We start from the raw sequence: 27,049 nt of genomic DNA on the forward strand, positions 1-27,049 counted from the left end.
CATCCAATATGACTGGTGTCCTCACCAGGAGAGGCCATTGCGATTCGGACAGGTAGAAGGGCCATGTGAAAACACTGACAGATGAAGGTCAGCTACATGGCAGTGACCCAGCCACAGGGAAAACATAAAACACAATCAACAGCTAAATCCCTGGCTGTGGGTTCTTGACTCCAGCATGGAGACAATGAATTTCAGTTGTTTAGGCCCCCCAGTTCACAGAACTTTATCATGGCAACTCTCTTTACTAGAACACACCCTATCTACAGAAATATGGCTGCCCCTTCTCACAATTCCAGGTACTTGGCAGAAAAATAGAAATCACTTTTCTTCTTAGTGGAAAAAGCCTCCGAATAGAAAAGACTTCTGCGATTTTGAAGAAATGTATACATCTAAGTATATAATGCTTTCCAAAAAAAAAAATTGATCAATCAAAATATCATACACAAACACCCTTCATCCCTCCTCCTTTCCTTCCTTTCTTCCTTCCTTCCTTCCTTCCTTCCTTCCTTCCTTCCTTCCTTTCCTTCCTTCCTTCCTCTCTCCCTCCCTCCCTCCCTTCCTTCCTCTTTCTTCTTTGATTTTTATCACAGGAGAGAGGCAGGCCTTAAGACAAAACAGGGTCTCACCATGGAGCACAGAATCCCTGGACCCAATCCTGCTTCCCGCTCCATAGTGCTGGAGTTATAATACCCCACCCTCCTGGCCTAACACAATAGTTCTGATGAACACAAGTACTGTATCTGATCCCAGTATGGTGGCTCACATTTTTAATCCCAGCATTCAGGTGCTAGAAGCAGGCAGAATTTGAAGCCAGCCAGGTCTACATAGAAAGTTCTAGGCCATCCAGAACTACATAGTAAGATTCTGCTTCAAAAAAAAATGTAAATAAATAAAAAATACTATATCTGAAATCAGGGCTTATGGATAACCTTGCAATCTTGCCTCACATTCATCCTCCAGGTTATTTCTGTGTCTTGGTTTGTTTGGCTGATGTCAAGAAATCCTTGCTTTTCGTAGGTAAGTGGTTGCATATGGTGACATTTTAAACCATCACCTTAGATTCTTTTCAATTAAGTTTACTCCAGAATTAGAAAAATAAAAATGTTTACTTCTAAGTCAAAACTAGCGATATCTAACAATGGTTTATATTTTTATTATAACTGTGTAATCATCAAAACTACCATAGTGCAAGGTCATGAGTAACCATCATGTTGCCTGCTATTTGGCTGTGTCCAGTTCATGGGCACTGAAATGCTCCCTTTGGCCACGGAGAGATATCACACATATTCCATATTTTAAAAACTTAAACTTTAAATTCAATTCAGAACATTTAAAAGGACTGTGTGAACTTTAAAACTCAGAAAAATATTTTATAAGGCATCAAATCCAACCTTCCTTCTTAAAAATCCGTCCCAGCTCAGAATAATTCAAAGGTTTCATAAGCAGTAAATTTTAAAAGGGTGGTCCTCAACCTTCCTAACGCCCTTTAATACAGTTCCTCATGTTGTGGTGACCCAAACCATAAAATTATTCCATTGCTACTTCATAACTATAATTTTGCTACTGTTATGAATCGTAATGTAAATACCTGATATGTGTCCCCTGTGAAAGGGCCATTGAACCTCCCTCGAAAGGGGTTGCGACTCACAGGTTGAGAGCCGCTGTTTTAAAACCTGTTGACCAATACAAGTCAAAGAAAATAAAGTTCATTGCTATTTACCTTTCTGAGAGCTGAAATAATACATTTAGGGAGAGTTGGTGCACTGGCACAATAAACTCGTTTATTGTTTATAACTAGCCACATCTTTTGGGTCACCTTTGAGGGAAAATCATAATGAGCCAAGACCTTCAGTTACTGCCAAGAGTCAGCAACCTCCCTACCCTGTTTGAGCTCATGTTCACCTCAATCAAATTCACAATTCTCTTGCCTCTACCTCCCAAACACTGAAATGAGAGGTATGTACCACCATACCTGGCTAATATATTTTGAGGTTCATCTGTAGGTACTAGTAATTTTTACACACATAACAGATGTGGTTTGGTTTGGTTTGGTTTTCAGCAACTTCAACTCAAAAGACCCACCAGACTGTTCCCTTCCTCTTTCTATGCAGACTGAGGAGACCAACCCATTGCACACTGATCATTCCTGACTGGGTCAGCCATGCCTATGGGAATCCTGTGCTTACTGGAAGCCAACTATATCATCCCTAGACTGTTAATGCCAGTTGCACACATTACGACCACCTCCTAAAATGTGACACCAACTCCTGAACAAGAAATGTGAACAGAAAGAAAAGCTGCTCCTAGAAATATGAAGATGAATATTTGGAAGGCTTCTTCTATAAAAGCAAATTATGTAAGAAATTGCTGTCAAGGGCCAGGCGGTGGTGGCACACGCCTTTAATCCCAGACTCGGGAGACAGAGCCAGGCGGATTTTTGTGAGTTCGAGGCCGGCCTGGCCTACAGCATGAGTTCCAGGAAAGGTGCAAAGCTACACAGAGAAACTGTCTCGAAAAACAAAAAAAAAAAAAAGAAAGAAATTGCTATCAAAAAAGGTGTGGGCAAGATAACTATAAAAGACTCAAAAGTCATAAAAAGAAAAAACCCACAGTGCCCTACACCCAGTTTGCTTCACAGATATCCTTGCTCCACTTTGAAAAAGCAAAGGCCAGAGCAAATACATGCACTCACTGGCTTGATGGCATTACTATGTATCCACACACTGACAGAACTCAGAGCAGAGTGAGAAGGAGCTGCTGGTCCAGACGCAGGCTGTGATGAGGATTACTGAACTTACCGGCACTTTCTAACTACCAAACTTAGACACTAACTGCTGAGACCATAATTCACAGTCCACTATTAAAAGTCATGTGACCCTAAGAGAGGTCTCGGCTTCCCTGAGCAATCCCCCTCATGTCTATCAGACAAGGACAAAGACGATGGCCACAGGTGACATCGGCTGGACTCAGGTCTCAGCCCCAGCACATCCAGTGTTATCTGTTTTTGTTCTTGGCACATGTAGCGCTACCAAAGAGGAAAAAAAAGCCCAAGCCTCACCCAGTAGGGAGGCGGCATGCAGTATTTTACAATTTAAAGTGAGACTTGAAGGTTTAAGACTGGAGATCACTTTGTGCCATTTGTTAAGAGCAAATGGCAAAATGACACCCAGATCTGCCACTGCAGCAACTCCTACCAAGAAGGGAAAAGCGGAAACGGAGTTGACAGCAAGAAGGCCAGGAAAGCCAATCACAGTTGTTTACTTTTTCTTCTACTTAAAATAACAGAAAACGAAATGGTGCCATTTGCAGAAAAATGGATGGAACTGGATGGAGACCACTGTGTCAAGAGAAACAAGCCAACTCACAAAGCCAAACACGTCATGTTTTCTCTCCAATGTGGAATCGAGATAGGTTTTTAGAGACATGACTTTGTAGAAAGGGACAGTTTGGGAAACAGCCATGGAGGGACAAGAGAATAATGGTGGGTGGTGAATGTGAACACGCACATCACGCACGCATGAAAGTATCATGCTGAAACTGGTTATCTAATAAAGAAATTAATAATAATAACCATTAATTTCTTTAAAAGGCATTTTTAAAAATGTAAGTTGGACTGGATTTGCTCACACAGCTTCAAGAGAGGTTGCCTTTGAACCAGTGATTAGATCAATACCATCTACCTTAAACTGCCCTCTTAGATGCCATGCTTTTAGCTTGAATTGAGAAAGACAAAGTACCAATGAGCCCTCCAATACTCAACCAGCAACGATTACAGAGCTGAGGCCAGAGGATGTGGGAGACACAGACAAGGAAGGCAGCGTTCCCCTGGTGAGGCACTCCATTTCAGGACTTTACAGCAGCCTCCCTCGCAATCAAAGGCCCAGCCTAACAGCTTAATCAGGTAATGGCCTGACCAAAATAGAATCCTCAGGAAACACAGGCTGGTTGGGAATAAGCACAAACCAACATTAGTTAGAGAACCATAGAAAGAAGAAGAAAAACCAAAAAAACAAAAACCCGGGTTTCTTTATATGGGACTTTGAAGGACTCCAGACTTCTTTTACATGACATGTTTATTTTAGGATACCCTCCGCAGGCTCCTAGCCACCGGCATCCATGTGTGTGGCAGCTATCCATCATGGCACCACAATAACTGTGATCCAGAATAAGGTCTGAGAGCCTTACGTAGAGTAAAGCGAGGAAACTTTCACCCAGCGTTTTTGTGGTATCTCCTCACTGTCCTGATGGAAAGAGGGAGAGTTAGAGTTTAGGATCCCACCGCGCTGCCCCTACAGCACACAGATGAGGTATCCGTGATGAGTGAATAGAACTTTGGTGAAATGCATCATTTTATTTGCTACTAGCAAAGATTCCTTTTTTTTAAACATATTAAGACACTTATTTTTCTTTGCTGTTGTTACTTGGTTTTCATGTTTTGTTTTGTTTTTTAAAGCCTGGGTCTCTCTATGTAGGCCTGACTGTCCTAGAACTTGCTATGTAGACCAGGGGCCGTCATTGAACTCACAGGGATCTGGCTGCCTCTGCTTTCCCAGTGATGGGATTAAAGGTGTGCTACCACGAAAGGCCCAAAGAATTATGATAAAGGCATCTGCTTTGATGTTAATTATTGGTATCCTATTCTAGAAGAAACTTTCTTTGTCTCTAAGTATTATACATTATAAGCCCAGAGAGAGCCCAGCTTGGCCCTTTCAGCCCTTGGCTCTACCAGAAAGGGAAGGCATGGAGGGGCTGCTAACTATTAGCCCCAATTGTTCCCACATCTCTCCCTGTCAAATGCTAACTCCCTCCCAGTGAGCTTGTTCCCAAGTTGGTCCTTACTGTCCCCTAAGGCTGAGGTTTCCACATACCCTCTGGAACCAAGCAAACTGGTACCCTGTGCTCTCTGGCCTCTCGGGAATATTCACTTCCTCTCTCCTATTGCACATTGCCTTGTTAACTACCTGTCAGGTTCCTATCTCCTTTCAAGACTGTCAGTTCCCTCAGCACAGGGCATGTCTCTGTGCCACTGACCTCAGAGAGGAATAAGCTTAGAGTAGGTGTTCAATCAACAAGGATATAAATTAACATAAATACCTTCTGATGAAAAGTTACCTATAATCCCTAAGCATGACTTTGTTCTACATGTCACTGATGCTAAAAGCATATATGGCCTTGCCAGATGCCACTCTGGGGCAGAGGTCAGGCCATAGCCTCAAACTGCTATGGGTATCCAAAACCCTCCCCCTTGTCCAGGGTGCAGTGTACACAGGGAGAAGTAAGGTCAGAGAGTTGTGTCCTGTTCACACAGTGCAAAAACATACCAGCTGGCCCCAGAATCTCTGAAATGTCCCTGAGCCTGTATTCCAGGAATTTCAAAGGGTTTCAAACAAGTCACCACCCAGTCCTCAGACTATCCCAAACACAGACAAATCCCTTCAGGTTTTACCTCTAAGACAGTCCTTCATCTCCCCAGTCACTACACCTGAAGCAACAACAGCCTCTTCTACACCTCCCAGAATTCAACCCATTCAGGCTGCAGCGGCCTCTGCTGCTACCCCAGATTTTCCACTCCTGGCTCCCTGCCATCCTCCAGCATCTGGACAAGGCCTCCTCTGACCCCCCCTTTACCTAAACAAGCTTCCCTTTGCCTCCTCTCCATCATCTTCAGCCTTTGCACCTACCTGAAGTTAGGTACCTGGGTGCTGACATGCTTATCTCCCTACCCAGAAGGGAAGTTCCAGCAAAGCACTGGCTTTGCCTGAAAGAGCAGAGAATGCTCAAAAAAAAAACCACAACTCTTGAAAGAATGTTTAGTCACCTGGAAAAATCAACAGTGTCAAACCCCCACAGAACCTTGACATTAGACCCCAAAGAAATTCAACCTTTCTGGAAAACAAACATAACCCTTTTCCTTTCTGTGAAATAACCCTGAGTGATTGATACCCACACTGAGACCTCACTTGACTCACTCCACCTTCTTACAAATCCACGACAGTCTTCGTGCAGACCACCCTTCTGTCTGGAAATGACCCAGAATTCCTTGGCTCTGCAAACAGGAACTCCACCTTGGAGTGGAGCCCAAGGTCTCAAACTCACACTTAGGGCCAAGCAGAGAGGCCTTGACGTCCTCTGAATTTGCTGCACACATCTGGCTACCACCCCATCCTTTGAGAGAAACAAAAGCAGGAAAAGGCACGGAGGCCTCCTGAGGCTGAGACAGTTTCAGGGACTTCAGTGAAGCCATCCTTCTCCCAAACCCCTGATGCTTGACCCAAGACAGGGAGGAAACAATGAACTGTGGTCTCGGGTCAGAAACAGGACATGGAAGGACATATTGAATTTAGTAAAATACCCACCTACTCCTGGCTTTGAAATCAGACAAGTGCCTAGCTTCAAATCCTGGCTCCAGCATCTATATTTCTGAAGGCCGCTGGGATACCACCTCAACCCTCTGAGCCTCTGGTTGGTTCCACAGCTATCAAAAGAGATATCAAGTGTCTACTTTAAGAGGATTGTTGAGCAGTTTTGCCCCTGGATATTATATTTGGTTCATCTACCTACTCTTTAATTCCCCAACATGAGCCGATTATTCATATGGAAAAAATACAATCAGATACCAAATCAGTCTTTGTGAGTTAGCAACAAAAAAAAAAAAAAAAAAAAAAAAAAAAAGTGACTGACATTTACTTAATTCTGTCATGGAGGTGAGCCAAGCTGATCCCTGAATTTTTTGTGTTTATACATGTACACAGCAAGTGAACATTCATATGTATTTTTCAATGAATGAATCGAATGATAAGATGAATTCTGTCTATGTTGATCCCACTAGTCAAGTCCGACTAAAATCTGTTGCCGGTGGGTTTGGTCTTCATTACTGTACATGTTGCAGGCACTAATCTACCTGTGCTTTCCCGGAGAAGACTCGGCAAGGGATAAGGTTGAAACCATTAAGAAGCTAACTACTTTGACACTCGTTTCCTGCTGATACAGAATGTGGTGAAAACAGGCAAGTGGGATGCTAAATATCCTTATTTCTTTTGGAGATTATCTGTCAGCTCTTCCTTGCAGTTATCGTCAGAAACCAAAGGAATTCTTTAAGACAGAATGACTACTCAGCAATAAATAGGCAAACCCGGAAGGATCCTTCCTCACGCTGTCACCGAATTTTGCAAGGATCTTTTAGCAGAAGCATTCCTCTATCAGTCTTGCTCCATGAATACTGAAGGAGGAAGAACATTGCCTAAGACCAAAGGTTGGCAAATGAGTCTGATGAAACCGTCAGTGCACGGGCACGGACCACAGCATGGTGTCCCCGAAGGCTCCTGGCGACTATAATTATCTAGCTCTGAGAGGTCCTACCTTAGGGTTCACATGCAAAACACAGTTTCTTCTGGCTCAGACACGTCCCTCTATCAAGCTGGCAGCACATCAGGGCAATAAAGATTCCAGTCCCCACACAGGCAACTTTTCTCTAAGGAAATGCACATGCTTGAGCAAACTCACAGAAAGGAAGCTGAGAGACAGCCATGCCCGCTGCAAAACTGCCCAGGGCTTGCTTTCCAATGCCTTTCCAATGGATTTAACACCTGTGACTGGCAAAGGAGTTGGCAAATACCTTTGGTCCAGTACAGCGTGGGGCACCCAAGCGCGAGGCACTGTGCAGGTGCTATGCCTAAGCAAACACCACGCTTGCAAAGAGCATGCTATGAAGTCAGCTGGTCTTGGTCCCTGTCCCAGGTTAGTCACAAATGAGCCGTTTCAGGGGCAAGTGACTTGACTCCCATCTCTTGTTTCCTAGCCCAGAGTTGGAGAATATCTAACAAAAGTAAAGAAATATTGCCTACTTTCCATAGTTACCGGGGCAATCAGATGGATGCGGGAGCTGCCGGACAACATGAAGACACTCTAAACTCAGGGCCCTCTTCTACTACACACAGCCACATACGAGAATCAGAGCCACCCGGAAAACTCCCCGCACCTACGCCTGCTCACACTAAATATGCTTCCTGTTATGAACAAAGGGAGCTCCCGGGATGTTGAGAAACTTCTGTGAATCAGTCCGAACACACAGCTCTGGGAGCATGAACACTGCCACCTGTCCTTAAGGACTCTGTGACAGCTTCTAGTGCCCTAGGACAGCCACACAGGCAAATCACCCACCCCAGCTTTGCACGGATCACGCTCTAAGCCTATTACTTAGGTTTTACCGGACACTAACTATGTGCTAAGAGTCCTCAGAATACTGACTGCCCTGTGATCAGGCCAAAGGAGTCACTAACTCATAGGACATACGTGTAGCCTAGTGTGAGAGAATTCAGCGGGAATGGAGGTCACCTTCCCATTGCTTATTACAAGTGTTCCCTTCGACACCTTGGGTTTGGGAGAACTTGCCTGAAGTCAGCAGCTAAGTGTCTTCAATATCTTAAGAAATCCAAAAAACAAAACAGGACAAAAACCCCAAGGACTCCACACTGGACAAGATCTGTTACTGCCCGTCTCCAAGCAACCCCTGGTGGCTCCATGCTTGATACAGAGCCAGGCCAGCTGCCTGAGGAGCTCCTGCATATCTGGGACCACAGACCCCATGTCCAGGTCTCCCCCTCCCATCTCCCACTCTCCATGTTCCTATGTCCTAGAAACCGATAAAGCCCTCAATTCCTGACCAGACTGAATGTTATGGGAACAAATAACTTCAGGGATGACCAGGACAAATCAAAGGCCAGGAGACAAAGTAACGAAAATGCTCATCACAAAATCATAACACAAATGCCACTACATGGGGAGGGTCTTGAAAAAGAAACTCAGAAGTACAGAGATGGTCCACCCCAGGTGCTTCTCAAGCTCTAGAACACACCAGAAGCACTGGGGGGGGGGGACCTGACACTCAGGGTTCCTAGGGAATGGTCCAGGGGCCACATGCCAAAGAACGCTTATGAAATAAATGGACAAGGACTACCCAGGCTGTGGTCCCACCAAGAGCCTTCAGACCCTGACTCGCTCCTCTCTTTACGTCACACTGGTCCTTATGAAAGCCCCCATGGGAATTCAGCAATGGTGTGCCGGCCACCGTCCCCCCAAGCAGCTGTGAAGGGGCAGTGTTAGCAATCCCACCCTGATGGGGCTGTGAACAAGATGAGTTTGCCGAATGCATGAGTTGGGGCGACAAACAGACAATAAAGCCTGGCCGGAGGAAGAGCACTCAGCGGTCCCCTGGTCCTGATCCTGAGGATTGCACTTATCAACCATGCAGTCTCTCTGCCCTCGGTGATGAGACCGTGCCATGGGACAGTGCCAAGAAATGCTGTGACCTGCTTTTCTGCTCACTAATTTGTCCTGATGACCTGCCACAATACACTGATTTCCCACTGAGAGTTCACATCTCACTTCCAGACACCAAGCTACCTCCTTGCCAAGCAGCTCAGCCTCCCCACAGGAAGGCAGCAAGGACCCACTGGCACTGCACCCCCGACCCCTGAAGATGGGGAGCTGAGGATTTCTGATCCAGAAAGGAGCTAACGGCATTATGCTGCACACTATTTTGCAGGAGTTCCTGCCGTGGTGTACTGTTCCGCTGTGTGGGGGGTTAGCAGATGTTCCTACAGCAGGGACTGTGTGACGATTAGAAACATTCTCTCCCACTGGCCCCACCTGCCAGTTTTTCCTCCTTGAGTTCAGAAGCAACCATCTGCCCAGTACCCACGCCTGAACTGGCCTGTTCTGGCTACAGGACAGGAGAAGGAGTAGAGCATGCTAAAGGCCAAGTTCAGGTTCCGCAAGGAAAACCAAGTGCCGAGTGCTCTGTTCACAGCACCCTGGCAAATGCAGTGAATGTGTTTGCAAGTACGACAGCTCTATGCATCCAAACAGGTGTATTTGATGGGAAAACATGACTTTCCTTCCCATTAATACAACTTTTAAAAACTCAGTTTGGTTTTTTTTTTCCTTACACGCAAAATTATACCTCAGTTCCCAAGCTGAATCCCTAAGTCAGCTTAAACTCTGTGGAGCCCCGTGAACCAGCAACCTTCCAAAGCAGATCCTACACCCACATGGCCTCCACTTAGGAGGGGTCCACTTGCCCGGCAATCAGCTCTAGGTGAGAACACCGGCTGGGACCTCAGGAGCGTGGATTAAATGCTCTTTCCCCTCCCTTGCCCCTAAAGGATCCACTCATCTGCGTCCTCGGAGGAGGCAATGCCAGCTGTCTTTACTTCCAGCACCCTTGGTGGTTCCTGTCCTCACCTGTTTTCCAGAAGCGTCATGCACACCACCTCTCGGACTCCAGGGTTGTTAGCCTTCTCCACAGAGCAGCCCTGCAAGTTCCAGGTGGCCAACCTGAACACAGGCCGCCCATCCCTCATACCTCCGAAGGCCTCCACCGAGGGCCTCATGGAGATAATCTGTGTGGGCCCCCCTGGTGGCAGGTCCAAGTCCTCGCTCTGGAGGCTCAGAGAGGTGGGACTGGGATGAGGCTTGGCAGTAAAGGTAAGACCTCCGTTGGTGTGGGTAGATGGGGGCCTGGACCTCTCTGCGAACACCTGGTGTCTTATTCTGTCCAGGAAGGCGGCATTGATTCCATCCATCCTCACCAGGTCCTCAACACTGCGAAAAGGACCGTGTTCTCGGCGGTAGTCCACGATGCTGACAGCCATCTTCTCCGTGAGGCCTCGGACACTCATGAGCTGCGCTAGGGTGGCTGTGTTGATATTGACTCGTGGAGTGAGGGGCACGGTGGTGGCCAGGTGATGAGGCTGCTGCTCAGCCAGCAGGTCCCGCCTCAGGGAACTGGGAGAGTGCTGAGCAGAGTTACCCTTGCTGCTCACACAGATCTCAAACTTGACCTGTTCCAGTTTGGTGGCCCCTACACCGCTGACCAGCGCTAGATCTTCCACCTTCTTGAAGCCACCGATGTATTCTCGGTACTCCACAATGCTTCTGGCCACTGCACGTGTCACCCCAGGCAGGGTCATCAGTTCCTCCTCAGTGGCCGTGTTGATGTTTAGCCGCTCCTGATTCACCAGGATGTTGCTGAAGTTGCAGGCTGCACTGAATTTACGGTTATGTGACAGGTCCGAGGGGTCTCTGGGGATAGAGCGATGGCAGCCGAGGGTGCTCCCCATGGCCAACCAACACAGTGCAACTCTGGACAGAGAAGCCCGGGAGCCTTTATAAGCACAAAAGAATGGAAGGTTGCAGGACTTACGGATCAAGGAAGTTGCTGCAGACAAACATCACATCTTCCATGGCTAATGTTCAAAATTTTGCTGGGCCACCTAGAAATTGACATGGAAATTGACTGAAGTTAATCAATCAATCCTTAGCACTCCTGCAGTGTTAGAAGTTCATAACTAGTGGGGGACAGGTCAACTCCTGAAAATGCAGACGCTGTGAGGCTGCCCCCGGTGGGTTTTCCTCGGATTATTTATCACACAGGGTCCAAAAAGGGAAGAGAGCTATCCCCCCTAGTTCCATGCCTCTCCGCTCTGGCGGCGAAGGAGCCACCTTCTCACTTCGGACACCCCCACAGGAGCTCCTGCAGACAGACAAGAAGACGAAGCCCCTCTGCGTCCAAGGCACTGGAACTTGGGAACTCAGAGCTGAGCAAGCGGGCGCAGACAACAAGCAGGGGCTCAGGGACCCACCCCCGGCCCTCCGATCCCCGCCCCACCTCTCCGCCGCTCTGCTGGGGTCGGTCCCCGGTCCCCCGTGGCTCGCCCAGCGCGTCCCAGCTCCTTGTGCGGGAGGGAACTCTCTCCGTGCCGCTCTCCCGGAGCAAGCAGGGCTTGCTCAGAAGCCGCAGGAGCGGCGGCGAAATTCGGTCCCCGAAGCTGCACCAAGACTTGCGGCGTCGCCCCTGCGTTGATCCTGGCAAAGTCCGGCGCCCAAATAGGGCGCGAGGTCCGGTGGAGCGCGTCCTGAGCCCAGCGCCGCGCAGCAGCACCGCTGTGAGCCGTGGGTGTCACAGCCAAAGTCGGGGCTCGCCCGCTCGCCCGCCCGCGCCTCCGCCGGCACGGCCACGCCTCCTCCGCGCCAACTCCGCCTCCCGCCTCCCCACGCAGGGGCGAAGCGCCAACGCCAGAGGGCGGGGCCATTGAAACCTAATGGGGCGGGGTCGAGGGCGGGGCTTAGCGGCTGGGCGGGCAGTAGGGATGGCTCACTGGGAGTTTATGAGCCTGTCTGCTTTTCTGGAACCTAGGCTCTGAAGGAGCTCTGTTTTTGTTGGGTGGAGCTGTTTAAGGCCGCCTGGGGCAAGCTGGAGTCTTTCTGGTGAGGTAGGCTTGCCCAGCAAGTCCAGGGCTCCTGAAAGTCTCCGACAGGGGATCAAACGGGATCTACCACAATTCTCTCGCCACTTTGAGACCTTTCCTCTACTCAGAAAGACCTAACATTGATCCGGGAAAGCCTGGGAACCATGTGTCACTGGAAGGGGCTTGCCTCCTGCGTGTTCACAAACGTTGTACATATGCTGCTATTTGCAGATTTAGCTCTCAGAGAAAATAAGGGCATGTTTCTGTTAAGTATTAAATCTAATCACTAAAACGGAAGGAAATGATCCTGGGAAGTTCAGGCTGCTTTCCAAAAGTTTTTGGATCACATTGTGAAATGATAATTTAGTTAAAGATTAAAGGGCCTGATGTGTTACAATGGATACCTGAAGCAGGAGTATTTGGTTAAACAAACCCTGCAGTGTGGCAGCGATATGGGGATACGTTGGATACTTTGACCCGGGGCTGTTAGTGACCCCTGAAAGAATAGATCTTAACCCAACCATCTGTCCGAGGCTTTTGATTTGAACGCCAGCAGAAGGCATTCAGATGTGAACAGAGTGGCAGCCCAGGCTTGGCGAATTGCTACTGATGTTAGGACCCTCACTACTACAAGTGAAGAACACCCCAGTCAGATGAGCTTAAACAAAAGGGGAGGGGGGTCCTGGTTCCTGGGGAGTAGTTATGGAATCCATCTTACCTCAAGCAGGCCTGCATCCTCACCAGCGGCCTGGGCTAACCTGACTCCCTCCAATCTGCTGCCAGCTTTCTCTCTGTCAGCATCCTTCTCAGGCATGCTGATCTCACTAATGCCCAGAGGGGGGAAAATGAGAGGGGAGAGAGGAAAAAAGAAATGGAGGCAACAGGTAGATGAACAGGAATGTGCCTGATACACCTGGGCAAGTGCACACATCCCAAGATGGAAGTTTCCGATGATCAATGACCAAACTGGTGAAAACACAGAACAAATGAAACGTCCACACGTCACTAGTGGGAGCCGAAGTTGTCACAACCACTCTGCAGACCGGCTTGACAGAACCTTGAAAGTTAAAAGTGCGCTTGCCGTACAACTCAGCCACTCCACTTACAGGTGCTTACCAAACAGAAACTAAAGCACAAAGCCTCAAATCCTCCTCAGCGGTGTTTGTAGGCTCGCGTAGTCAAAGATCGACAACCTCAAGTCCATTTGTTTAGGTTTGGTCTGAGTTTGTCCTCCAGCGATTCAAGTGTTGGGAGCTTAGCCCTCAGGGTGGTGATGTTGGGCGGTGGTGGACTTTTAAGTTTTAGATGTCACTTCTTGGGAGGTGCCACCTACTAAAGGAACAAGGGGCTCTTTGAAGGACCCTGAGTCAGCCATTGAGAGGGTTATTACAATAAAATCAATTCTGGCTCTTCCTCTTGCTGTGGCTCCCAGTCTCTGGATTTCCTCATTCTGCTATTGTGATGCCCCATGTGTGTGTGTGTGGGGGGGGGGGTCTGGCTCAGAGGAGAGCCATGCCAGCACTATTCCCTGATGGCTCCAAAATTGTGCACCAAATAAGCCTCTTCTTCAGAAGTACCTCACTTCAGGTATTCCATGATAGCAACAGAAAACAAGTAGTGCCATTAAAAAAAGAAAAATCATTTCTGGAATATTGTTGAGCAATAAAGGCAAACTATTTAACCAAAGCAACAACAGAAAAGAGTCAACATCAGTTCACTACATGAAAGAAGCCAGGCAAAAAGAGAACATGCTGCATCATTCATATACACGCCAGAAAATAGAAACTGTTCGTGTGCAGACAATGTACCAGTGATTGTGTGGGGATGGAGGGAGGGAGGAACAGACTAAAAAGGGCACAAAGTACTTCCAAGGTAGGTGGCTGAAATATTGCGTGAGATGTGCTCGTTGCAAATGTCAGACACAATAAAATAGTATGTTTTAAATATACTGTTTAATGTAGCTAAATTATACGTCAATAAACTTGGGCACATCTTCAAAAAAAATAATTCTACGGAAATACCTTTTTAACTTAAGAGATGAAAATGGAGTAGGGCAAGGTAAGCCAGGATGGAGAGAAGGCTGGCAGTAGAAAAGGCTGAGAGGAAATAAGACATTAAGTCAACAGCTACCAGAAGAGCAGTACACACTACTCAGAAAGGTCCAAGAAACAGGAAACCAGCCTGTGTGATGACCTAGCAACATATTAGACTTCCCAGAATCAGCACTGACGTGGAGAAGTTGATTGAGGGTTTATTATAGAAGGAACAAAAGTTTAAATGAATTTTCTTGATGCTCCAAGGATTAGAATTCTAGCTGACCATTGAGTTACATGGAGATGGCAGAGATTGTATCATTCCAGCCAAATGCCACATGTAGTGGCCTTTGCCTCTTATGACACAGTTCTCATTTAAGGCCTCGTCAGAGAGGACCAGGTCAGTGCCCTTTCACTTTTTAGTCAGCAGTTTCAAAGATAAAGAGTGGTGAGGAAGACATGATAGAAGTTAAGAGGTAAAACATCTGTTAATCTTCGGTTTCAATACCATGGTGCAGGCACTCTTAGATGGAAATGAGTCCAATTTTGATTTATTTGATTCCCAGAGCCCTTGGGCATCAGGGATGTAGACGAGAAGCTAGGAAGAGTCCTGCATGTTAAAATAAAGAGGAGCAAAATGGGACATGGCTATAAAATAATGATAATATATACTCTAAAGGACTTCCCAGGGAAGTGAGGCTTAATATATGACTTAAAAGTCATGAGGAAACAATGTCTCAACCCACAAACTCCCAGTCCATTCAAAGCAAAAGCAATCCCCACTTCCCAAATCAATAACGTCCAAGCAGGCTACTGGCAGGGACCTTGGCACCACCTTATGCATTCATTGGCCAAGACAGATGTTCTGAAGAGCAGTGTATCAAAGCAACGACTCCTATTTGTGTGACCTCCACAGCAGATCTGTCCCTGTGTACTAAAGTGCTCCCTGTGTTTAGAACTGATGAAAGTCCAGGCATCGTCAGGGCTCTGGAACACCCTGTATCAGGTCTGCCCCACTGCAAGTCATGTCATGGGGTGGCAGAGAATGACCACTGATAGATACAGAGACAGTGTCAACAGAAGTACCTGTGGCCTTACAGTGTCAACAGAAGTTCCTGTGGCCTTCGTACCTGGTTGTGGAATCTGCAGGTCGACACTCATCTTAAACTTCACCTAGCAACAAAGGCCCTGTACTGACTGCTGGTTTTGTGTGTCAACTTGACACAAGCTAGAGTCATCTGAGAGGAAGGAGCCTCAGCTGAGGAAATGCCTCCATGAGATCCAGCTGTAAGGCATTTTCACAATTAATGATCAGTTGGGGAGGGCCCAGCCCACTGTGGGTGGTGCCATCCCTGAGCTGCTGGTCCTGAATTCTATAAGGAAGCAGGCTGAGCAAGCCATGTAGAGCAAGTCAGTAAGCAGCTCCCCCCATGGCTTCTGCATCAGCTCCTGCCTCCAGGTTCCTGTCCTGTTAGAGTTCCTGTCCTGCCTTCCTTTGGTGATGAATAGCAATGTGGAAGTGTAAACTGAATAAGCCCTCTCCTCCCCAACTTGCTCTTTGGTCATGGTGCTTCATCGCAGCAACAGAAATCTTAAATAAGACAGGTCCCCACATCTCTGAGTGTCTAGTGCTCTGCCACAGCCCAACCTGAGGAGACTGTGCCTGTTGTCCCAGTAAGCCAGCCTCCCAGAGTCCTCCTCACCACATACCTCTCCCTAGACTGTGGAACCTCACAGCTGTACTGGAGGCATCTAGCTCATCTGCTGGGAGAGGCCACATGGAGGAGAACTAAGGCAGTCCAGCCCACTCACCTCCCAGGCTCAGCTCTGCAAGCGAGGCCTCTGGAATCTTCACCCAGTCCAGCTACAGCAGATGTGCCCATAGGAGGGGCCCGTAGAGACCCAAGAGCAAAGAAGCTGCCCAGCAGTGCCCAGGCACCCACAGATATGAGAGAGGACAGAGTCAGAAGTCAGTGCATATCACAGTGGCCCCTCGGCATGCTCCTCACACAGTCTGTGGCCTGGGCTTGTTTCTCAGCAAGAAGAGAGTAGCAAGACTCCCCGTGCAGCCCTGTTCACACACATCAGCATCTATCCACTTGCTCTCCAGGTATTGGTTTCCTTTAGGGATGTTTCTGTTTGCTTTTCAGTTTGGACACAAGATGATTTTCAAGAGCTCAAGGACTCCCCTTGACAAGTTACAAATGATGGTTCGGTGACAGCTGTATCTGTCAGAACAGCTGTCAGCTCTGAGATAAGAACCATGGATTTGTTCATTCCTGTGTGTTGTGTTTTCTACAGGACACAGACATGGAACAGAATACAGAGAGGACACGAGGGGAACGGGAGAAACAGAGGCAGTCCAGTCTCTGAAGTCCACAGAGCAGGCAGCCTCTCTCCTCTGTTCCTGGGCAGCTCCTTGTGGCTGAGCTGTACCTTCAGGCAATACTTCTGAGGGCCATGGAGCAGCTAGGTGTCTGTCAACCAGACCTGGCTGAACTGTGCCCTGGCCGTTTGTACACCTCCCAGTTCCGCTGCGTGTGGCAGTCTCAGCCAGGTGGGTCAGGTGTGCACTGCTGTGTGGGCCCCCTGCTCTCTCCACGCCAGCTGTCAGCATCTAATCCACACCTGTGGTTTGTACTGCTTGGGTTGAGTTTTGTCCACATCTTTTTGCTATTTACAGATTACAGGGGGGCTGCTTGGCCTTCTCACCAGCTTTTGTGTTCACCATGGCATCACTGCTCCGCATCAACCTTCATGCCTCCTTCATAGCTGACCCAAAACGCAACTCTTCCCAGGGAAGGTGGCAAACCTCTTAGTGGTCGCTGTGGTTGTGGGGACGCCACAATGCCTGGCTGGGGCTCATGATGCATTATCTCTGTGTCTTGACTCAGTGGAGAATTAGCAGATGTTTTAGATGTCCTGCTGAAGTTCTGCCCTGAGTTTGGGCTCAGGCTCTGGTTTTCTGTTGCCTTGTTGTTGTTGTTGTTGTTGTTTTTATTGCTGTTGTAGTATCCCTTCTCCAGAAGAACTGAGGTAGAATGACAGACACACTGAAACTCAGCTGCTTGGGGTTTCCAGCGATGCGGTGTGCTTCCTTGTGAGGTGGGGACGGAGCACAGATAACAGTGGAATTCGTGTCAGGCGGGTGCTTCAAGGTGAGGACAGCACTGTCCAGCTCAGATCCTTGGAGTCCAAGAACACATGAGTGGGCGGCACCTCTTCCTACCTGTAAAATAAGCCCTGCATCGTCTCTTCTGTATGAACCATGGACACTGTTGGTTCAGTTTCCTGGTTTCTTTACTGTGACTATATGGAGTGACTATATGTAACACTTTACTTCCTCATCTAGGCCATGTCATCCATAGATCCCTCTTGCCTTCCTCCAAAAGTCACTCCTGATGGCTAAGGATGAGGCAGTGTTTAGGATGACTGAACACTCCATGGACAAAGAATACAGAAACTATTATAATTGCTAAATCTTCAGTTTTATGAGCACTGCCAAACTGCTTCCCAAAGTGACGGCCCTGTTTGATTGCCACCAGCAATAGGTGAGAGTTCCTGCTGTTTACGTGGCATGAAGGACTTGGAGTTTGGCTGTTCTCATAATTGCATAGTGGCATCTTACTGTGGTTTTCATTTGTAGCCTGCTGGTGAAATGTGACACGGAGCTTTTTGTCTTACTGTTGCCATTGTGTCTCTTCTTTGGTTGACCTTTGAAAGCTTTTTAAAATTCTGGCACATATGGAAGCGAGGGGTCAGCCTCAATGCCGTTCTTCAGAGCCATTCACTCACCATTCAGTCAGGCTGTCTGGTCAGCAAGTCCCCAGGATGTGCCTGCCCCTGCCTCCTCAGCTCTGGGATTACAGGCACATGTCACCATGTTTTTCTAATGGGTGCTGGGGTCAACATTCTGATCTTCATGCTTGGGCACCAGGCTGTTTACTGACTGAACAATCTCCCCAGACCCTCAATAAGATTTTTTAATCAAGTTTTGCATTTCCTTTTTCCAAGTTGTAAGAGTTCTTTGTACATTTTAAAAATTGTCCTTTATCAGACAGGTCTTTTGCAAATAGATTTTTCCAATTTGTGCCTTGTCTTCTCATTCTCTTGTTAGTGCTTTTTGGAGAGTTTTTCATCTTAAACAAGTCCATCTTATCATTTGTTTCTTTCAGAGATTGTACCTAAAAGATCACCACCAGTCCCAAATTGTTTAGATATCTCCTTCTGTATTATATTATAGAGGTTCTATCATTTTATATTCATGACTATGATATGTTTTGAATTTTGTGGTGAGGCTGAGGCAGGAGGATTGTGACTTAAATATATAATAAGACATAGAGTAAAAAAAAATCTGTTGACTGTATTTATGTGAACTTATGCCTGGGTTCTTTGAGATATTATTGATACATTTGTTGGTGCTGGGAATTGAACCCTTCACCTCATGCAAGCAAATGGTAGGCAAATACTCTATGTTCTGTCTATACTGCCTTGATGACTTTGGCATTTTACCAAGTATCAAATTCAGGTAGTATTAGGTAAATTTGTGATTCTCCCTCAGTAGTAAGTTGGCTACTGTGTATTTTGTCTCTGAATGAACACCTTAGAATCCGTTTTTTGTTGTTGTGTTTTGGTTTGGGGGTGGTTTGGGGGGCTTTTGCTTTATTTGTTTTTAGTGTCTAAAGATAACATGCTAGGATTCTGACTGGGATTGTATCGAATGTGTAGGTCAACTTTGGAAGAATTTGATGACATTGTCTTCCTCACAGTGAACATGGCATTCTTTCCAAGTTTTTAAAATTTATTTATTAAACACTTGTTTTCTTAGTGTGGAAGGGAGTGTGCATGCCACGGCACACGTGTGGAGGTCAAAGGATAACTTGTGGGAGTCAGTTCTCTCCTTCCACCATGTGGGTCCCAAGGACCAAACACAGGTGTCAGGCTTGAAAGAAAGTGACCTAACCTGCTGAGACACCTATGGCCCAACATTTTTTTTCAGCATTTTATGCACTGCCTCATAGGAATTTTTACACATGTTTTATTAGATCTATACCTAAGTATTTCATTTTTGAGGATACTAATATAAACAGTATAGTTTGTATTTTAATTTCCTTGTATGCATTGCTGATATGATGGCATATGACTGAGTTTTGTACAGTAAGCTTTTATCTGGAAACCCTGATATGATAGTCTATAAGCTACAGTATATAGTGTGTGTCAATCATCTTATATTTACTGCCTATGTAATCATGTTTTCTAGGAACAAAAACTGTCTTCTTTCTCTCCAGTCTACATACCCTTTATTTCCTTTGCTTTTCCCATTGCATTGACTGGATGGATACCCACCATGATGTGGTAAGGATGGTCTTTGCCTTGTTTCTGGTCTTAGCAGGAAACTTCTGGTTTCTCAACATTAAGTGGAATATTACCAGTAGGCTTTTTGTAAGCATCTTTGACAATTTGAGGAAGCTCCCCTGAGTTCCTAGTTTGATAAGTTTCTCTCATGAACAGATACTGAATTTTTACTAAATACCTTTACTCAGCCTGGGCAGTAGTGGCGCACACCTTTAATCCCAGCATATGGGAGGCAGAGGCAGGCGGCTCCCTGTGAGTTTGAGGCCAGCCTGCTCTACAGAGTTAGTTCTAGGACAGCCAAGACTACACAAAGAAACTTTGTCTCAAAAAACAAAAAACAAAAAAATTTTGTACTTGACCTATTGATGTTGTCATGTGCTTTTGTAGCTTGTTGATGTGACAAAGGGCATTCGGTGACTTTCAAATGCTGGAACTACTTTGCATACCCGGAATAAATCCCACTAGGTCATCATATACAATTCTTTCTATCCATTAATATGTTTATTAATATTCCATTGAGGATTGTTGCATCTATGTTTTTGGGTGATATTGATTAATAGTTTTCTCTTTTGTGATGTCTTTATCTAGCTTTGACATTAAGGAAATGAATTGCAAAATTAATTGATACATTTCCATACTGAATCACTAAATTAAAAACTGTGAAAATAACCAGGCAGTGATGGTACACTTGGAAAGCAGAGGCAGGTGGATCTCTGTGAGTTTGTCAACAGCCTGGTCTACAGAGTGAGTTCCTAGACAGCCCAGGCTACACAGTGGAACCCTGTCTCAAAAAGCAAAAACAAACAAAAAAGTGACTGTGAAACTAATCCCTATTTTGAGTCTCCTTGCTTATTTGCAGCTTTGCCATCCTGCTTACAGGTGATCACACATGCTAATAGAAATAGAGAAGCCTGTTTCTTCCCATGAGATACCTAGGTAATGAAAAAGAGAGAGATTCCAAACACTATGCTTTTTAAAAACCAGCACCATTTTTAATAATAAAGAAAGAAAGTGCCAAAAATAATTATATACAATGCTTGATATACATTTTAAATAAAGACAAACACTGTTGCATAAACACTGGAATCAAATAAAAAAGGAACATAGATAGATAAAATTAATTTTATATGTAAGTAAAAAAAAAAGTCACTTCCTAAAAATGACAGCAGAGATTTGCTTTTCAGTATTGTTTCATTTGTATCCCTACTCACAGAAGATTCCCCACCAGCAGAACCAAGTGCTTGCTCTCTGACTCAGAGGAAAGTGGCCTATAGCTTTTCAATCTTTCTCCTGACCTGCTTCCAGCTTCAAAACCCCAAATATTTGCTCTTGGTCCCTGAGACTTTGAAAATGGACTGGCACTTCTAGTACTTAAATGCTACCACCCACTGGAGAGAAGAGGATCTCTACCTATTAGACTCTAAACCTATTAAATTATGTTTTGCAACTGAGTTTTCCTGTGTCCACCTGGCTCCTGCAGCTGCTCAGACCCAAGTAAACATATAGAGACTTATATTACTTATAAACTGTATTGCTGTGGCAAGCTTTTTACTATCTAGTTCTTATATCTTAAATTAACCCATTTCTATAAATCTATACCTTCCCACGTGGCTCGTGGCTTACCGGTATCTTTACATCTTGTTTCTCATGGCAGTGATGGCTGGCAGTGTCTCCTGAATCAGCCTTCCACTTCCCAGAATTCTCCTCTCTGCTTATCCCACCTATAATATACTATACTTCCTGCCTGTTTACTGGCCAATCAGCATTTTATTTATCAATCAATCGGAGCAACACATTAATAGCATACAGAAAGACATCCCCAGCAATGTTTCTTTTTTTGTGTATTTATTTGAGCTTTTTATTTCGTGCTATGTAATCCTGGCTAGCCTGTTCCTTGCTGTGTGATCCAGACTGGCTTTAAACTCTCAGAAATCGTCCTATCACAGTACTTCAGGTGCTGGGATTACAGTCACATGCCACTCACTGTCTTTGAGTCTCTAGTGCTGCCATGACCATGGCAGTTTATATAAGAAAGGGTTTATTTGAGGCTTATGGCTCCAGTGGGATAAGAATCAGTCATCATCCTGGAAGGGAAGTGAAGCAGCAGGCTGCCATGACAACTGGATCTGGAAGCTGAGTGCTGGGAACTCACACCCTGAACCATAAACATGAAGCCAAGAAAGAGAATTCAAAATGGCAGGAGTCTTTTGAAACTCAAAGCCCACCTCCAGCAACACATCTCCTCCAGCAAGGTCATTCTTCCTAAGCCTCCCCAGCCAGCCACCATCTAGGGATCAAGTATTCAAATGCCTGGACTATCAGGAACATCTCATCCAGACCACCACAGCCAGCATGCCTGGCTTTAAATTACTTCGTAATCTAAGAGAGAGGGAGAGAAGAAGGCAGGGAGGGAGAGAAGAGACTCATCAGAATAAAGCCATCATAGGAATATTCTCAACCTCTTCAAACTTTCTGGTTGATGTATGAAACTACCTACAGAATAAATACAAGCTTCCCCTTATGTGAAAGGCTATACCAGCAGCGTTAGGTCTATGGTGTTCAGAAAGATCCGTTGCTTAAAGAGTCAAGGTAGCTGTGGCTTAAGACCTCTCTCCCTGCAAATGCGGTCTCCTCAACCATCAGTGAACAAACACAGGGTACTACCCCTGATCCTGGGTCTTCCTCCCTCCTGAGTTCCATGAGCAGGGCCTGTTGAAGAGGACAGCCATACTTCTGTTGGAGGAAGGCTGTGGTATATTCTAGGGCACAGTCTGGACAAATAACGCCAAACTTTTCAGGCAGGCACATTATCACAACAGAGCTCAGGCGACGCTGAAGGTTCCAGCTATCCCCAATTGGTCCCCCATGAGTGACCAGGTCAACCGTGGCCAGAGGTCCTGAAAAACTGGTGGGAGCTATTGGCACTGGTGAGAACAAGAGGTCCCCTAAACACTTGAGCAAGAAGACGTGGTTCAGAATCCAAATGCCGCTGAGTGGAGTAAGAGGGTTCAAGTCTCTGTTAGGTTGCTCCTAGCATCCCAACTCCATGGATGCTGGCACTAACATTAGGCCTTACAGGAACTCCACAGGTTCTCTCACCTGACAGTAGCAAGTTTCCTTCCTTCCTATAGGTCTCACTCCCATGTGCACAAGAAGAGTCAAGAGAGTAAGGCTCTGCCTGCATTGCTCATCACCATGGTCCAATATCCAGTTCAGGGCCTAGCATAGGTAAGTGCACAGAACTTGCACCCATTTCAGATTTTTTTTAAGTAGTATAGTACCAGGCTCTCATATTGAGGCTGCAACCAGTTAGAAACAAGAATACCCATCCATACCTTCCAGAGAACTCAGGAGCCCCCTCTAAAAGCTCAGTCTATTGACTGAAAGACTGTTCCACTCCGTGGCTGATAATTGAACTCCTTTATCCCTCCCCTGACATCCTAAATGACTTCCGATTGGCCTTTTATTTCTTATGGGGAATTTAGTTGATGAACATCGGTAAAGCCCTAACAGCATAAGAACTTTATTTGCATACCCCAGTGGAGAGTGTTTACCATCAGAGGCCCATGTCCCTCTCCAGAGTTACCATATTATAGAATATAATGTTTATTAATCTTTAAAAGGGTTAGCATCCTTGCCATTATACTTGGGGAATAAAGCTCTCATCTACTCTGTTTGTTTCCCCTACAAAGCTGAAATGACAGTTTCGGATTTCTGCACTTCCCATGGAACAGTTGATTCTGTTTACTGACTGATTTCGTGAAATGTTCTTCTTGGTGAAGCCTGTTACTCTATTTCTGAACGCCTAATGAAGAATCTCTCTCTCTCTCCACCACAGAACCATCTAGAAACAGAAAAGGAAACAAGGCAACTGTTCCTACTTTATGAGCAACTGAAGCAATGCCTTAAGACTTGTACTGCTGGGGATGGGATGGGGAGGCTCAGCCGTGGGTCAGAAGGAAAGAGGCCTGTCCTGGGCCTGGGGAATAGAGAAAAAGGTTGGCACATTAAGTGACCTCATCTGCCCTATCTCCCACCTCAGACCCACCTGGCAGAAGCAATAGCCTGGTCACCACTGTCAACACTAACACCCGGTCAACCTCATGATGCTGGTTTCTGTTTCTCCCTTCTTTTTCTCTTCAACATCACCATCAGTATCTTTTTGTAGCCATGTCCTCCCAAATATCAGGAAACTGACTGATGGCTGGGTTCCCTTACCCCACAGCCTCACCTCCCTTAAGAATGAATGAACAGCTCCCCCAAGTCTTAGAGAGCATCTTAAGGTATGACCTGGTGTCTAAGAGGAAGAGGGATTTAGAAGGTCCCCGAGATGGCATTAAACACCATTAAGCTTCTCTGTGGGAAGTCACTCCCTTTTATTTCTCTGCCTGCCACTCTGGAACTTCCAGGAGAAGCTCTCAGTTGAGGCCACTGTGACCATAATATGCTCTCACATCTGTCGTGTCTCTCAGGGGGAAGATGCCGACCTCAGCCTCAGACTTTAGGCAGACAACAGTATTAGCCTGAATTGCCTTCTATTGTTTTCTCTGTTGGGTTATTTCGTTTGAATAGCCTCTAATTACAGCAAAACCTGTTGCCTGCCATCTTATATACAGGAATGCATTCCCATATACAGATGGCACTCAATAAAGTCGTAGACCATGGAGGTGTACAAGAAAAGTTACAGTGGGAAGACAGTCTCAACGGCAGTGATTCTCAGCCCTGGCAGAACTTAAGAACCCCCAGGACAACTGTCACAATCCCAGCCTTTTGACATTGCAACACTATGTTGTCTTCTATAAAGTTCACACACAAGAAATGTGCAATCAGTGTATGGGAACCAGATTAAACATGCCTCCTATTTCCTTTCCTGGGTGAATTCCATGAGAAAATCAGTGAGATCTAAGTGGGGGTGTTTGCTTAAAGCTTCAGATGCCAAACTTGAGAGTCAGGATTCTAATGCTTCCTGGAGTCTGAATGAAGTAAGCCAAAGCTTGTTCCACAGCAAAGCCGCAGGATCAGCAGCAGAACACAACAGCCAACATCAACCACAGTCCTAACACTCTCACTCAATGAGCTATAGGGGGTCTGATATAGAGAGAATAGCTTCTCTCTTCATGCATAAGGACACTGGAGCCTTGGAAGGAAGTCATTGCTGTCTTGGAATCACTTATTAAGGCCCAAGACTGGCTCTTCCATATATCACATCTGACAGACATAATCACCTCACATTCTAAGCAATTCTGAGAGGAACTGTGATTTTTTTTGAAGAGGAAGTTAAAGACACAGAAAGAATTTGGGTTATTTAATCCATAAAGGAAGTTGCAAGGAGCCTGTGTTGGTCAGTTTTTGTCAAGTGGTGTCATCTGGGAAGTGGGAACCTCAATAAAGGATTGCCTCCATCAGACTGTCCTGTAGACAAGTATAAGGCATTTTCTTGATTAGCGATTGATGGGGAAGGGCCTAGCCCACTGTGGGTGGCACCAACCCTGGGCAAGTTGCCTAGTGTTGTATATGAAAGCAGGCTGAGCAAGCCATGGAGAGCAAGCCGTTAAGCAGCATTCCTCCATGGTTCCTGCCCCGACTTCCTTCAATGATCCAGTGTGATCTGGATGTGGAAGTCAACTTTCCTCCCCATGTTGCTTTTGGTCATGGTGTTTATCACAGCAATAGAAGGGTAACTGGGACAGAGCCCAAGAGGCACCATGGACATTTTTCAATGTATGTTTTATGGTCATAAAGTATTGGATTAAACCAGTGAAATTAAATTAAATCTCGTTGCAGTCAAACTTCCCATGGCCTTTAATTTACTTGTGTGCACAGAGAATCTCCAAAAGGAAGACATCCAGACAGCATTCATTTGCTGTTACCTGAGCATTCCACATGACTAGCATTTCCTAAAAAAATATCATGAGGTGTGTGTGTAGTCATGTAACAGGTCCCCAGACCTTAGCAAAACTGACACCATGTTAGAAACATCATCCTGCCCTGAAAACACAGCATATGGATCCCAACATCCACCAAAACAGGAACAAAGACCTAATCCATCAAAGACCTGGTCCATAGTTCCAAGATCCAGGGAAACACCTAATTGTACTACCGTTGCTTCCTAGCTTCGGTAGTTCTGCTTTTTGCTAACTCTTCTTGATAACTGAGGTGTGTCAACCAGGGTGTGGTTTTTGTGCAGAAAAGACAAAGAACTGTGGAGACGGGGCAGTGCTATTGGGAGAAAGTTCCTCATGCAGCCACTGGCCAGTGATAGAGACTTCCTTCTCAGCTCTTAGTGACTGTACGTGCTCTCTGGTGGACTGGACTTACCTTGCAATAGTCACATTTTCATTACTGTGAAGGAAATGCTGGAGACAATCAACTTACAAGGAGGAAGACTCATCTGGGCTCACGGTTTCAAATGTTTCAAAGTTCATGGCTGTTTGGCTCTGTGCTTTGGGCCTCTGGCATGACAGCACTTCATAGTAGAGTTCTGTTTACCTACTTTGTCTTACCTTTACAGGGAAAGACAAAGGAAGGGGCAGGCACTCCCATAACCACCTAACTTCTCTCCAGTTTTCCTTCTAATGATTCGAATGATTCCACCTCTCAACTGTGCCATAAGCAAACAACTAAGCTTCTAACACAGGAGTCTTGTGTGTGAGTATGTGGTGGGATGTAGGTGGTGGTGGGGAATGGGGGATTCAGATCTCTAAACACTATAACTCACTCATTCCCCTTGCCTTTTTTTCTTTTTTTTTTAATTAAGAAATTTTTTCATTCATTTTACACATCAATCAGAGATCCCCCTCCTCCCTCCTCCTTCCCCCCCAGCCTCCCCTCCCAACCCATCCCCCACTCCCTCCCACAATAAGGCAAGGCCTCCCATGTGGAGGCACATTCAGTACATCGTATATTGCCTTCCCTTCCCCATTAAAGCATAAATGCTTGAGGGGAGGTTGTGTAACTAGAGTTTTCCTGCCTTGCCCACAGTCAGGACAAATCTTTGTCACCCGCCAGTCCCACAGCCGCTCAGACCCAACCAAGTAAACACAGAGACTTATATTGCTTACAAACTGTATGGTCGTGGCAGGCTTCTAGCTATCTAGTTCTTACATCTTAAATTAATCCATTTCCATAAATCTATACCTGCCATGAGGCTCGTGGCTTACTGGCATCTTCACATACTGCTTGTCATGGCGGCAGCTGACAGTGACTTCTTCCACCTTCCTGTTCTTTCTTTTCTCCTCTCTGTTAGTCCCACCTATATTTCCTTCCTAGCCACTGGCCAATCAGTGTTTTATTTATTGACCAATCAGAGTAATTTGACATACAGACCATCCCACAGCAAGGTGGAAACACTTGAACGTCACAGATCTATCCCCAGCACCTTCAGCAGTACTTAACCCTTTCTTTATGAAAAGG

General features: G+C 46.0%; 1 protein-coding gene across 1 annotated transcript in view; it reads right to left on the reverse strand.

The window, feature by feature from the left end:
* Eepd1 (endonuclease/exonuclease/phosphatase family domain containing 1) overlaps positions 1–11,968 on the reverse strand; it is a 111,298-nt gene extending 99,330 nt beyond the window's left edge. The window contains exons 1-2 of the mRNA XM_028872573.2: positions 11,669–11,968; positions 10,243–11,273 (exon numbers count right to left, since the gene is read on the reverse strand). Of these exons, the coding sequence (XP_028728406.1) occupies positions 10,243–11,120 (878 nt within the window). The 5' untranslated portion in view covers positions 11,121–11,273; positions 11,669–11,968. The remainder of the gene's footprint in view (positions 1–10,242; positions 11,274–11,668) is intronic.
* Between the last annotated feature and the right edge of the window lie 15,081 nt (positions 11,969–27,049).

Source organism: Peromyscus leucopus, chromosome 7 (genome assembly GCF_004664715.2).
Source record: "Peromyscus leucopus breed LL Stock chromosome 7, UCI_PerLeu_2.1, whole genome shotgun sequence".
Taxonomy (NCBI): domain Eukaryota; kingdom Metazoa; phylum Chordata; class Mammalia; order Rodentia; family Cricetidae; genus Peromyscus; species Peromyscus leucopus.